This window comes from Ceratotherium simum, chromosome 13 (assembly GCF_057802395.1).
Source record: "Ceratotherium simum simum isolate JZ-2026a chromosome 13, ASM5780239v1, whole genome shotgun sequence".
NCBI classification, from domain to species: Eukaryota; Metazoa; Chordata; class Mammalia; order Perissodactyla; family Rhinocerotidae; genus Ceratotherium; species Ceratotherium simum.
The window spans coordinates 38,482,139-38,496,540 of record NC_141912.1 but is presented as its reverse complement, the minus strand read 5'-3'; the positions used below and the strand labels follow the sequence as shown (position 1 = coordinate 38,496,540).

The following is a 14,402-nucleotide window of genomic DNA, read 5'->3' as shown; positions in this document are numbered from 1 at the left end:
TGCCCTCCTCTCCTGCATAGTTTTCCTCCACAGCACTTACTACAATCTAACAAATACCTTACCTATTTTTCTATTTATCATCTGTTTCCGCTCATCAGAATTTAAGCTTTGTGGAAGGGATTTCTTTTTACACATAATTCACATACAGTAGACTACACATGAGTGCACAGTTCTGTTTTGACACATGTATACATCTGTGTAAAGAATGTCCCAGTCCAAACAGAGAACATTTCCATCACCCCAGAAAGTTTCCTTACGTCTCTTTCCAGTCCATCTCCCACCAGAGTCAACCACTGTTCTGAATTCTATAGCCATAGATTATTTTTGAACTCCGTTTAAATGGAATCATACAACGTGTACTTTTTTTGATATCTCTCTTCTCTTGTTCAACACAATGGCTCTTGAGATGGTTTCTTTCATGTTGTTGCATTTACCAGTAGTGCGTTCTTTTTTATTACTGAGCACTATTCCACTGTATGAATATCCATTCTCTGGTTAACAGATATTTGGGTTGTTTCCAGTTTTTGTCTGTATGAATAGAGTTGCTACGAACACTCTTGTACAGTCCTTTGGGGACTACAGGCTTTCATTTTCCTTGAATACCTCGCAGTAAAAGGCAGGGATTTCTGTCTACTTTGTTTGTGGTTGTATCCCCAGTGCCTAGAACAGTGCCTGGCACAGTATGGGTGCTCAATAAATACTTGCTGAATGAGCAGTGGTACTCCAACTCCATCCCTTAGGAGAGAGAGAACTTTTGGCTAACTCGGCCCAGTATCAGAATACTGTAATTCACTGCCCTCCAGTGGCCAAGCCCAGCAAAGCTGTACTAATTTCTGAATATCTTGCAAAGTTATGAAATTTTCATTCTCTGAATCATCTAGACACGTATGGAATGCCTGTTTTGGACACCAAAACGACGGCACTGGGAACATAAAGATGTTTAAAATGGTCTCTGGCCTCAAAGAATCATACAGTCTGGTGGTAGAGGACAGGAGGGACACACAGGCAACAACTGGTGTGATAAAGTGCTACAAAAGAAAGGTGCAGGTTATGGAAAGTACTATTGGGGTGGCGGGGGCAGGAGGGAAGGCTCAGGGCAGGCTTCCAGGAAGAAGGGGAGTCTTAACGGATTAGCCCAGGAGATAAAGAGATGGTGCAAGGACAAGCCTTTAGATTAAAAATGTCAATTTTGGAGCGAGAAATAAGGGGTGAGGCAGGGAGCAGATCACACAGGATCTTGTGCAACAAGCTGGAGAACCTGGACATTTCAACCTGTAGGTGAGGGGAGGCCACTGAAGGCATTTAAGCAGAGGAGCTGTGTGGGCAAACCTGCGTTTAAATGGTTTGGAAGATGGGTATGAAGGGGATAAAACTGGAGATGGGAAAACACACTTGGCCATCTCAGCAATCCAGGCCTGACCTAGGGCAGTCATAGGAGGAATGAAGAGAGAAACAATTCAAGAAATACTCAGGACATAAAACCATCAGAGCTTTGTAACTGACTGGATATGGAAGAGTGAGAAAAAAGAATCATGAACAATTCTTAGCATTTCTGATTGACGGGAAATGCTGCCACATGACAGAAAAGAGTGGCTGGGGGTGAGGAGGAGAAGAGTCAGTCAAACACTGAGTCTGAGGAGTCTGGGGGTAGCAAAGACTGCCGGTTGTCCATAGATAATTTCCCCCTTTCTCCTTGGTGATAGGACCCCTAAAGGAACTGGCCACCTGGGATACACACTGTGTTTTCCAGCATCACTTGCAGATAGGAATGGCTGTAAGACTAAGTCCAGACAAAAGAGATTCAAACCCAAGCAACACGAACTTGGGAAGTGTCCTTATACAGAAGGAGAATGCCTTTCCTTCTTCCTCCTCCATACTGGCTGGAGTAGAGATGTGATGGCTGCAGCACAAATAGCTATCTTGGATCAAGAGAAGGAAATCACTCGCCGAGAATGGCAGAACAACAAGAGAGGAGCCTGGATCCCTGATATCTTGAAGCAGCATACAAGCCCCAGACTACTTACCTCTTGATTTTTAATGTGAGAGAAATAAGCTTTTCCATCTTGCTTAAGGTACATCATTTGGGGTTCCCTGTCACACGCAGCCAAGCTAATCCTAACTGATGACCTATGACACAACCAAGCAGAAATGCCATGCAGGGAACTGAACACACGGGTCAGAGGCACGGGAAAGACTTTCCTTCTGGCAGTTCCACACTGTCATGCTTCTAAGTAAAACCTGAAATGAAAATCCTGCTGTACTGCTGCATGCAGAGGAAAAGAGGGAGAGGTATCTGATACTTAGCGTTTCACTTTGTAATGAAAGAAATCACCAGGCACCACTCTTTTGAAAACAGGACATGTCATGAGCTCCACTCTTCTACCTGATTTCCTCATATGCATCACTGAAATAGCTGCTGTTAAGCAGTTTATTTTGGTGATGATCATACTCTCAACTACATTTGACCTTAAAATGCTCAGTGCTAGATCAATAATCTAAGCCCTACAGGTCTTGGAGATGAGAGTCTAGCAGTATTCCACAGTCTCGGGGATCACAGTCCAGAGACTGTCTCCCCAGAGGTGACCCTCTAGCACTGTCACCCCTGGACCCAGACACAGCTGGCTTATCCACAGAGGATCCACTTCTATACAAGCAGCTGGCTTCAGCAGATAAAGAAACTGCTTGGGGGCCAGGCTAGCTATAGAAAACTTCTCTAGCAACCCAGAGGAAAGTCACTGGATCTCCCTGTTTCCAACTATTTTACAGCAAACATGACACAAAGCATGAAGTAAGCTCAGGTACTGATTTATAAAAGTGCTAGGGAACAGATAGAGGAGGAGATATGAGAGAGGCTAAACAATGTCCCGGCGGCCTGTGGATCCCACAGCTCTACTAGGGCAGATCCTCCATGCTATAGTTCAGAGAGATGGGGTGGGGGGTAAGGCTGCCAGTGTTACCTGCCCAGGACGACGAGGGCAACTGCCTGGCTTGCTCCATGCATGAAGGATACCTGAGGCCTCCTGCAGTAGGGACAGTCATATCAGAGAGGCCAGCAAAATGCTTCTTACAGCAGCTGCCTTATTAGAATATGGCACCATTTGAGAAGGGGAAGAAAGCAGCATTATTACTCAGACAAGAGAATTATTCTTGAAGACCACAAACAATGCTGCATCTATGTACAAGAAAGGCCTTGAGGCTGGAGAGAAGTCTATACGCCTTGTTTCTTTGAAACGTAATTTATATCCATCAACTGATGAACAGATAAACAAAATGTGGTATATCCATCCATACAGTGGAATATCTAAAAAGGAATGAAGTACTGATACATGCTACAACATGGATGAACCTCAGAAACATGCTAAGTGAAAGAAGCCGAACACAAAAGACCACATATTGTATGATTCCAATTTTATGGAATGTCCAGAAAAGGCAAATCCACAAAGACAGAAAGTAGATTAGTGGTTGCCTAAGGGTAGAGAGGATGGCGGGCTTGGGGGTGATGGCTAAGGGGCGCAGGGTTTCTTTTCAGAGCGATGAAAATATTCTAAAATTGATTGTTGTGATGGTTACAAAACTCTATAAAAATACTAAAAACTACTGAATTGTACATTTTAAATGGGTGAATTGTATGGCGTATGAATTATATCTCAATAAAGCTGCTATAAAAAAAACCCCACAAAACTTAATTTATAAATTTACTGCAACTCCAATAAAAATTCCAAAGGCTTCCCCATCTCCTGAATTCGGCAGGTTGATTCTAAAGTTCATCTGGAAGAAGAGCCAAGATAATTTTTAAAAAAGGATGATGAAAGAGACTGGCCTTGGGATAATAAAAAAACACACTATAAAGTTCGAAAATCCAAGCTGTGTAGTACTTACATAGAAATGGAGATAAATGGAACAGAAATAAGTAGAACCATGTAAATAAAGGAATTTATATTATGAAAAGGGATTTCACATCAGTGAAGAAAGGATGTACTATTTATAAGTGTTGTTGAAACAATAAATTATCCAGTTGGAATGGTAACTTTAAATCTCAACCCCCATCATACAGGAAAATAAATTACCAACAGAATTTAAAAAGCTAAATGTAAAACCAAAACCACAAGCTCATTAGAAGAAAACATGGGAGAATTTTTTTTTTTTTTGGTGAGGAAGATTCACCCTGAGCTAACATCTGTTGCCAGTCTTCCCCTTCTTTTGCTTGAGGAAGATTCGCCCTGAGCTAACAGCTGTGCCAGTCTTCCTCTATTTTGTAAGTGGGTCACCTCCACGGCATGGCTGATGAGTGGAGTAGGTCCGCATCTGGGATCTGAACCCACGAACTCGGGCTGCCGTAGTGGAACTTGGGCAAGCCTAACCACTTGGATCACAGGGCTGGCCCGGGAGAGTATTTTTATAATACTGGGGTGGCAAAGGAAGGGCTTTCTAAGCAAGATACCAAATCCAAAAACCACAGAGGAGATCTTTCCTTTGTGTCCTCCTCCAGCTTTGCAATGACTTGTCTACTTGTTTGTCAGCCCCCCTCCCATCTCCCTACTATATGGAGGTTCCACAAGGGCAAAGCCCTTGTGACTATCATCTTGGTCACTCGATCCCCTGGCACATTGTAGGAGCTCAATAAATACCTGTTGAATGGATAGATCTGACTACATAAAAATTAGGAAGTTCTATATCAGCAGACACAATAAACAAAGTTAAAAAGACAAATAATGGTCTTGGAGAAAAAATACATTAGGTTGAACCATATAAAATTCCCATTTGGGGGGGTCAAAAATGACTGAATATTAGCAATTTCATGTGGTTCAACCTAATATTTTTAACACATACCAGATGGAGGATGAATATATCTAATTTACAAAAAGTTCTTACAAAACAACAAAACCAACAATCCAATAGAAAAAATGGGTAAAAGATTTGAACAAGCAGATCACAAAAGAAACAAATGCTAATACACATAAGAAAAGATAAACCGCCTCACTGATGAGCAAATGGAAATAAAAATGGAAACACAAACCATGGTTTATTTGCCAGACTGGTGAAGCACAGTTCAGACCAAGATACCCAGTTGTGCTAAGGATGTGAAGAAAAGTGCACCCCAACATTAGAGGTTGGAGGATACACTGGTGTAAACTTCTCTGGAGTATAATTTAGTAGTACCTATTTGGCATGCTCTTAGAACTAGCAATTTCACTTCTAGGGACTTCTTCAGAGAAATATGTATTTTAACACAAATGCACAAGAAAATATGTACAAGGATATTCATTGCAATATAACAGCTAAAAATTGTAGCCAATTTAAATGTCCTTCTAGAGAAGAACTGTTTTTTTTTTTTTTTTTAAAGATTTTATTTATTTTTTTTCCCCCCAAAGCCCCAGTAGATAGTTGTGTGTCATAGCTGCACATCCTTCTAGTTGCTGTATGTGGGACGCGGCCTCAGCATGGCCGGAGAAGCAGCGCGTCGGTGCGAGCCCGGGATCCGAACCCGGGTCGCCAGCAGTGGAGCGCGCTCACTTAACCACCAAGCCACGGGGCCGGCCCAAGAACTGTTAAATAAACTATAGTAAAGCGTTATTATGGAAATAAATGTAAGTGGTAAAAATGATGAGGTAGATCTGTTATGTCCAGACTTGGAAAGCTGGCCAAGATATTTGTGAATGGAAATAAGCAAGATATAAAAAACTATGGCTAGTTTGATCTCATGGTTCTGAACACAACAAAGGAAAATAACATATGCAGGTCTATCCACACACTGGAAAAGGTCTGGAAGAATACACACCGAAAGGTCAATAGTAGTTATCTCGGGGTGGGTGGGGTGGGGTGGGGTGGGTAATAACACTTCTATATTGTTTTTTTGGGTTTTTTTTAGTGAGGAAGTTTGGCCCTGAGCTAACATCTGTTGTCAATCTTCCTCTTTTTGCTTGAGGAAGATTGTCGCTTAGCTAACATCTGTGCCCATCTTCCTCTATTTTATATGTGGGATGCCTCTGCAGCACGGCTTGATGGGCAGTGCATAGGTCCATGCTTGGGACCCGAACCCACGAACCCTGGGCAGCCGAAGCGGAGCACACGAACTTAACCACTACACCACCAGGCTGGCCCACTTCTATATTGTTTTGATGAGCATTTACTTCTACTGCAGATTTTTTTAAAAAGGCAAAGAGCAATAAGAAATGTGCTGCCTGCTTTGGAGCAGAGAATCAAGTAGAGGGAGCCATTAGAGGTCTAAGGACACGGATCTAAGTTGAGATACCACCAAGTCATATAAAGAGCACAGGTATTAAGGTCAAAAGACCTGAGTTTGAGTTTGGAAAGCTTATTAAATCTCTGAGCCTTGGATTTCTACCTGTAAGATGGGCTGATACATCTACCTTAAAGAGACACTGGGGCCTACTAAATGAAATCAGGTATGTCAAAGTACTTTGCAAATGGTAAAGTGCTTTAAAAATCAGGGTGATATTACTGGTTGGCATTGGAAAGCCCTACGTTAAAAACTGGAAAAACAAGGCTAACACTACAAAATCCTAAGGGTAAGAGGGATGGGAACTGATGGATTAAGAGAGACTTAAGAGACATATCAACCAATTAGAATGTGTGGACCTGATTTGGACCCTGATTCAAACAAACTGTTAAATATATTTATGAGAATCAGGAAAATTTGAATATTGTTGTATATTAGATCATATTAAGGAGCTATTATTACTCTTAGATGTAATCATTGCATTATGGCTGTGAGTTTCTTTAACCGTTACCTTCTAGAGATATAGATGGAAATATTTATGGATGAAATGATATGATGCTTGATACCGAGATTTGCTTCCAAATAATTCACAAAGGGTTGGAGAATGGATAGAGGTACAGACGAAGCAGGACTAGCTGTTGAAGTTGGGTGATAGGTATATGGGGATTTATGTTATTACTTTTTCTACTTTTTTTTTTTTTCTGCTGAGGAAGATTAGCCCTGAGCTAACATCTGTGCCAATCTTCCTCCACTTTATATGTGGGTTGCTGCCACAGCATGGCTGACGAGTGGTGTAGGTCTGCGCCTGGGATCCAAACCTGCGAAGCCGGGCTGCCGAAGTGGAGTGCGCTACCTTAACCACTATGCCATGGCGCCTTTTCCATATGTTTGACACTTACCATGATTAAAGTTTTTGTAAAAAAAAAAAACAAAAAAAAACGGACCCCACGTTCCTAGGTCTAGGAGAAGGTACCAGAGACTCATCTGAAGTCTGTTGCGGAAGTGAAACTGAGTGCAGCCTTGCCAAAAAGGCTTCCTTGCCTAGAAAGGGCAGAGAAGCCCAGGCTTCACTGTGGAAACACTGTGGGTCAGCAAAGGTTTCACTGGTCAGCAGGTGGGGCTGACAAACCAATACCAAGATTAGAATGCAGTTACATCTATTAAAAAAAGGCACAGTGCTTGGAAGTAATAATGGGATGGGCGCCTATAGAAAGTAAAGGAAAATTTGGTTACAAAATATAAATGGCAGCTAACAAGATAATTAAATATTCAATTAGAATTGCAGCTGCTGAGGATTATTATTTTTTTTTTTTAAAGATTTTATTTATTTTATTTTTTCCCCCCAAAGCCCCAGTGGGTAGTTGTATGTCGTAGCTGCACATCCTTCTAGTTGCTGTATGTGGGACTCGGCCTCAGGATGAACGGAGAAGTGGTGCCTCGATGCGCACCCGGGATCCGAACCCGGGCCACCAGCATCGCAGCGCGCGCACTTAACCACCAAGCCACAGGGCCGGCCCCTGAGGATTATTTTTAACTGGCATAATACTGTTACTGAGATTCCATGCCAGCATTTAGACTTCAAATGGAGATTAATGAATGGATTAATACCTTCCTAGACTCATCCTTTAATACTATTTTATTTATTTATTTATTTAAAAAATATTATTTATTTATTTATTTTCCCCCCAAAGCCCCAGTAGATAGTTGTATGTCATAGCTGCACATCCTTCTAGTTGCTGTATGTGGGACGCGGCCTCAGCGTGGCCGGAGAAGCGGTGCGTCGGTGCGCGCCCGGGATCCGAACCTGGGCCGCCAGCAGCGGAGCGCGCGCACTTAACCGCTAAGCCATGGGGCCAGCCCAGTTTAATACTATTTTAGAAAAGAACTATTGCAAGAAGCAACCCAAGATGAGCTGCACTGCTCTTAATAAAGTTAAAGTCACACACACAGAATTAAGCTGCCTCCAAAAGTTGACCTATTAATGTGAGCAGAAAATAAAAAGTCCACTAGCAAAAGCTTTATTTATATGCTTTTGGTAGCTAAATTTTAAGTAGCCTTGTTTTTGCTTAGCATCACCTGTAGAGTGGGCAAGCGTGACCTTCTACCCTCAGTCCCAGTTCTGCCCTGGCTGCTGTCACTTAAGGGGAACAAGGGATGGTGTCATTCAGTTGTCTTAACTTTTTCAGACTGCCTCATAAAGACCAAAACACCATCCCTTTAAGCCCCACCAGAAAACCTGAATGGGATGGATCAAGTGAGATACTTCTTATGCCCTCTCCCTCTAAGGAGCTCCACTCTAGTCCACTTCTCATTACCCTCCCACCCCTACAGCAATGACTTCCTCCAGACACCACAATAACCCACCACCCCCAGTCTAAAGAAAAGGGTTCTACTTCTACCTCTGCCACCAATAAGGAGGCAGGGAATCTCACAACCCATCTGTGAAATGAGAGGATTAGACTGATGGTTTTCTAAGATCCCTTTTAATGCTCTGATTCCCACATGAGCTTCTCCTTAACCGACTAAGAGAACAAAGCATCAGGCCATGACAGACAGGTTTTCCTGTGAATCTCTAAGCACAAGTGATTAAGGAAACCAAGAGGAGAAGTGGAGGATTCTCAACTCCTTTCAAGACTCTGCCTAATTTAGGCTGACGGGAGGAGAAGCCTGGGGCTGTAAGAAAACCTAACTGCCACGGTGACATCTCATCACTCTACCCAAAGTGACAAGAACGCAGTGGGGTAAGAGGTGGAGGAGGGGAGAAGTCAAGTCCTGGAGCTCGCATTGGCCCATTCCATCACCTCCAACGTGAGCTGGATTCTGGTGCCACAATCTTCCCTCCTCTACATGTCCAGACCTGCTCCTAACGGACAGCATGTAAACTGAAGTGTGAAGGCCTGATGGACAATCTAAAATTCCAGCTTCCATGGATGAGTGCCTGTGTTTAAGCTAAGCTCAAAAAAATCCTAAAGCAACCTCAAATAAACTATCAAACCATCTGTTTATGGCAGAACATAAATGTATCAATTTGGTCATTCTTGTGACAAAGCAGGTCCTTTTAGGTGAGATCTGTGACCACCTCAAGAGATAAATTCCAGGCTGCTACTGCTAAAACAGGTTTAGCTGTGTATTCTAAAGCCACTATCTCTTCTCTAGCAATACGTGCCTACCGGCTGCACTCTTGGGAAAAACAAACAGACCGCAGATAAGAAAGAGCAATAGCTTGTTCAACTTGGTGCTCATGCTTCTTACCCACATATTCTGAGAGGAAGACGACAAAGAACGGAGTGACCAGGTCATTAATTCCCTGGACATACCCACTGGCAGGGTGTCGGATGGCCCAAATAAATAGAATTCTTTCGAAGATCTAGGAAAATGAGAAAGAAGACATGACTGTTAAATCATGGGGACACACTCCCTCCCTCCATTTACCAACCTCACAGCTTATCTCAGGGCTGCAGAATTTTTAGAAAAATTTTTGAATACCGTGGGACACAGAAAGTATATAAATATAAAAAGTTTCTAAGACGCTAGCTGTTTTTAAGCAGTGGTAGATACTTCTTGCTCTTTATTTATCTTTTCAGTATGTAGTCACCATGACAGAAAATTGGGAAAAGGAAAGGCTAATGACACAAATGGCTTAGAAAAAGGTTTGCTACAGATGTCATTAATCAGGCCACCACAGTCTCATTTGTAGATACGTTTCTTTATTTCAGGAGCAAGATATCAGAACATCTAAGTGTTCTAAATCTTTTGGTCATTACAGGACTTAAGAGAGGAAATACCTTCTCTACCACCCTCCCCTTTCTCCCTGCTGAGATGGAAGGAGATCTAGATCTAGATTTAGTTCTAACCCAGCCTGACTAGGAACTAGTGACAGACTTTTATAAATGCAGGAAATCACTTCATATATCAGGATGCAACCCAGACATTTGCTGGAGATAGGAAGTCAAATAAACCAAATCCTATGGACTCCTACAGCTGGGAATTTGAGAACAGAGAAATCAGCCAGGCCCTCCACGGGAAAGCCTCTGAGGTTAAATATATTAGCCATTAAGAGGCCAGAGGCCTAGACTGAGGAGAAAGAAAAAATCTTTATGGTCCTTTTAGAGTCCGGCCCTGTCCCATTCAGCTACATGCCCCTCTGCTTTCATTAGGCCCTCTGGGCTTTTCCCTCATCTTCTCTTGACCTGATAATACTCATTCGCTGGCTTCATCCTGGTGACCACCATTCCTGAGCCCCACACATTCCTTAGACTGGCTTTGACCAGGCTGCCTCACGTCTCCGTGAAACACACCAGAGGGACGGCAGAGGTGACGATGACTACGTGTGGGGGGATGCGAGATGAGAGGGCCTCCACAGCGCGTAGGCTCTGCAGAGCCCCAACCAGTCGGCTCTGGGGGCAGACTGAAGAGGCCCTCTCAGAGGTCAGGCACAAGGGAGAAAACACTTCCCAGGGAAAACAGCAAAAAGGAAATGGTCGCATGGTTTTGGAGCTGGTTAGCTAGTGTAAGAGAGAAGTGGAGAATCTAGAGACACAATAAAAGAAGTTGCCCAGCCCCTGTGTTGAGTCTGCCTTCCAGCTGGCAGAGACGGCTGAGAAGCACTCCCACCGTCCACACTCCTGCCCTTACAGGCAGTGAGAACAAAGCCCTGCCCAGAAGGAGCTGGCCTCTCTGCCTCCACTAGACTTGCCCACTTGCTCTCTGGGGCTGAGAGAAGTATGTGGCATCCTCATTTGTGTTAGGCCCAACATTCTAACGGGGGACCTCTTACCTTCTTCCTCTCTGCTGCTAAATGACCCCCTCCCTCCCTTGAAGCTGTAGCTCAAGCTAGACCCACCATGCTCAGGAAGATCTCAAGGATTCTCTGCCCTACTCTGTCTCCTCATACCTCCTGTAGTCTGCGTCTTCCTGGACGTCTCTGGTCAGCTCCTCTAGGTCAGTCCTTCTGAAGGACTCACCAAGGCTTCTACTCCACACTATCAGCCCCTTGTGAATACACAAATCCTTGGTGACTGGCTTTAACACTGGCCAAGGGCATGGAAGCCAGCTGTTCAGAATCAGGAGGAGATCTGCAATAATCCCTCTCTTGTAAGGATGGACGATACAGTGCACTCACAGTGTACAAATGAAGATGCCAAAGAGATGGAAACTGAAAGGCACAAAGCCTGGTTACCAGGGGAGACTACAGAATCCTCACTACAGAAAAAGACTGGGATAATCTTGCCTTGCAGAGAGGGGAGGATAGGATAATCCCTAAAGGTTTTTCCTACACCTCTTCTATGAGTGTGGGTAATTCTGACTTACTACAGTCAATGCTCAAGTGTCTTTCTGGTTTGCAAAGCAAGTCCTTCAATATTCAGTGTTACTTAGTTCTCTACTCCTTGGTTGGCATTTTACTCTAAGATGACTATAGCCTGCTAGGTGGAAAGATGATTCAAGAAAAATTGGGAAGACTATAGTTTGAGTTTCCTTCTTTGTAGTCAAGTTCCACTACTAGGAGAAGCCTTTTAAACAAACTACTTTCCCGGTCTCCAAGTTTAGAGTACGCATGCACAGGTAAAAGAGAAGTATCTAAACATCTCCAAGTTAAAACGAGGAATAAGCAGGGCTGAGCTGTGGGAAAGTGAATGGGAGACACAAAAGGATCCTGAGTGGGGTTTAACTTCCTTTGAGCTGAATCTTTTTTTTTAAAATAATTTATTTATTTTTCCCCCCAAAGCCCCAGTAGATAGTTGTATGTCATAGCTGCACATCCTTTTAGTTGCTGTATGTGGGACATGGCCTCAGCACGGCCGGAGAAGCGGTGCGTCGGTGCGCACCCGGGATCCAAACCCGGGCCGCCAGCAGCGGAGCACGCGCACTTAACCGCTAAGCCACGGGGCCAGCCCTGAGCTGAATCTTATAGGCAAAATAATGGTGTCACCCTCAAAATCTTCCTTATGCTATTGGTAAGTCATGAGAGATTCCACCAGAAGAGATATATATACTTAAACAGAATTATGAATATGACCTAAAATCAAAGAGTAATTATTTTGAGCATTTCTACCACCATCTGTCTCTATCATAAGGATAACTGAGTGCAATTCAAACAGCACTTACACCCAGAGTCCTAGCTACTATGAAGCTGCAAAGAAAATCTCTAATCTCAAGGAGTTCATGGGTACTGCTTAGGTCAAAAGATAATAGTTCCAGTGAGACCTTCCATGTGCTTTGCTAACTTGTTAGGTCTCCAAGTATCACTACTAATTCAACTTCTGGATATACATACAAAAGAATTTAAAACAGAGACTCAAACAGATATTTGCCCATTTACATTCATAGCAGCATTATTCACAATACCCAAAACATGGGAGCGACCCAACTGTCCATTGATAGATGAATAGATCAATAATATGTTATATACATATAAAGGAATATTATTCAGTCTTTAAAAGGAAGGAAATTCTGACACATGATACAACACGGATGAACCTTGAAGATATTATGCTAAGTGGAATAAGCCAGTCACAGAAGGACAAATGCTGTACGATCTCACTTATTTGAGGTGGCGAGAGAAGTCAAATTCACAGAGGTAGAAAGTACAAAGGTGGCTGCTGGGGAATGGAGAGTTATTGTTTAATGAGTAAGAGCTCCAGGTTGGGAAGATGAAAAAAAGTTCTAGAGATGGATGATGGTGATGGTTGTACAACAATGTGAATGTACTTAATACCGCCGAACTGTACACTTAAAAATGGTTAAAATGGCAAATTTTATGTTATGTATATTTACCACAATAAAAAAAAAAATCACTATCCTGTCTTGATAAAGTAGAGCAAACACAGGACTAGGAATTCTAAGATGCGGGTTCTAGTCTTCATTCTGTCACCAGGTAGCCTCAAGGCTCTGGGCAAGTCCCTTACCCTCTCAAAGCACTACTCGGCCTGCAGGTTTGTTATGAAGATCAAACGAGAATGCACGAGAAAGTGCTCTGAAAGGACCAAAGCTCCATATCTGAAAACAAGGTACTACCATGATCAGCCATAAACCTGCCCATGGCTGGAGGGAGGGCTATAGCACTCATCTACATGAACAGGCACCGCAGAGACATGGCGGGGGCGGGGAGAGAATGTTAGGTACTTCCCTCACCTCCTGTACAAGTGGTTGCTGGAACAATGGAATGAGAGGATTCGTCCTTGGAATGTCAATGTGAATCTGAAAAAGAGAAGCCATGTCCAAAAACACAATGCCGTTTTATTCTTTTGAGAAGTTATTTTCTTAAGAACTGGAAATCTAGGGAGTAAGAGTGAGAGCACAATTTATCTTTAGAAAGAACTGACACACACACAAAGGCTAGTTAAACCTACCTGTCCATCTGGAATACGTTTCCATGACAGCAATAGCTTACTGAATAGTGAGGAAAGCTCCTCTAATAAACCACTTACATCAAATAGCAATAGGCTTCACAACCTAAGAGAATCAACTGCTTTTTCCTATTGCTCTAAAGTCTGTTTCACTCTGGGCTGGTACTTATTTAACAGGTAAGATCAAAATGTGTACCCCTTTCAGAATCTTACTCATCAACAGTTCCCAAGAAGTAAAAGAGCTCTGACGGCTGCAAAAATGTGCCAGGACAGGGAACTAGAGAAGGACCCGTTCAGGAAGTCATGACGTGTAAGAACTGGGGAGGAACCGGGGGAGTTGGCCTTAAGCAACTGGCACCAAAAGTTCTGACTTCTGTTACCAAAGAGGTTACCATAGTTGGTTTCAGCCTCTGGATTTCCCAGTGCCCAGCCTAACAACCCTAAGGACTGTGTCAGCAGTGGCAGAAGCTACTTCAGTTCTTGGGGCTTGTTGTAGACAGCTGCCTCCCCAAGTCTTTTCCCCTCTGCAACCACCAGACTGCTCTTCCCCTCCTCCACCTTTCCACAGGCTGTGGGAACCACGGTGAGCAATGATGAAACACTCCCTGTGAAGGCCGCTGAGGGCTACAGCTCCTGCAGACAGACAGACAGACGTGGGTGCTGAACAGGCGCTGCAGCTGCCAGGACACACTGATGTCCGAGTCCAGAGGGACTGGACCACTCCTGAGTGAACTCATCTTTCATCTGGTGCCCCACAACCCTTCCTGCTCGCAGGGTGGTCTGTGGACCAGCAGCACTGGCATCACCTGGGAGCT

At 43.5% G+C, this 14,402-nt stretch overlaps 1 protein-coding gene across 1 annotated transcript in view; it reads right to left on the bottom strand.

Annotated features, from left to right (window-relative positions):
• TBC1D22B (TBC1 domain family member 22B) overlaps window positions 1-14,402 on the bottom strand; it is a 70,019-nt gene that overhangs the window by 29,231 nt on the left and 26,386 nt on the right. The window contains exons 7-8 of the mRNA XM_004424193.3: window positions 13,373-13,438; window positions 9,494-9,608 (exon numbers count right to left, since the gene is read on the bottom strand). Coding sequence (XP_004424250.1) covers window positions 9,494-9,608; window positions 13,373-13,438 — 181 coding nt within the window. The remainder of the gene's footprint in view (window positions 1-9,493; window positions 9,609-13,372; window positions 13,439-14,402) is intronic.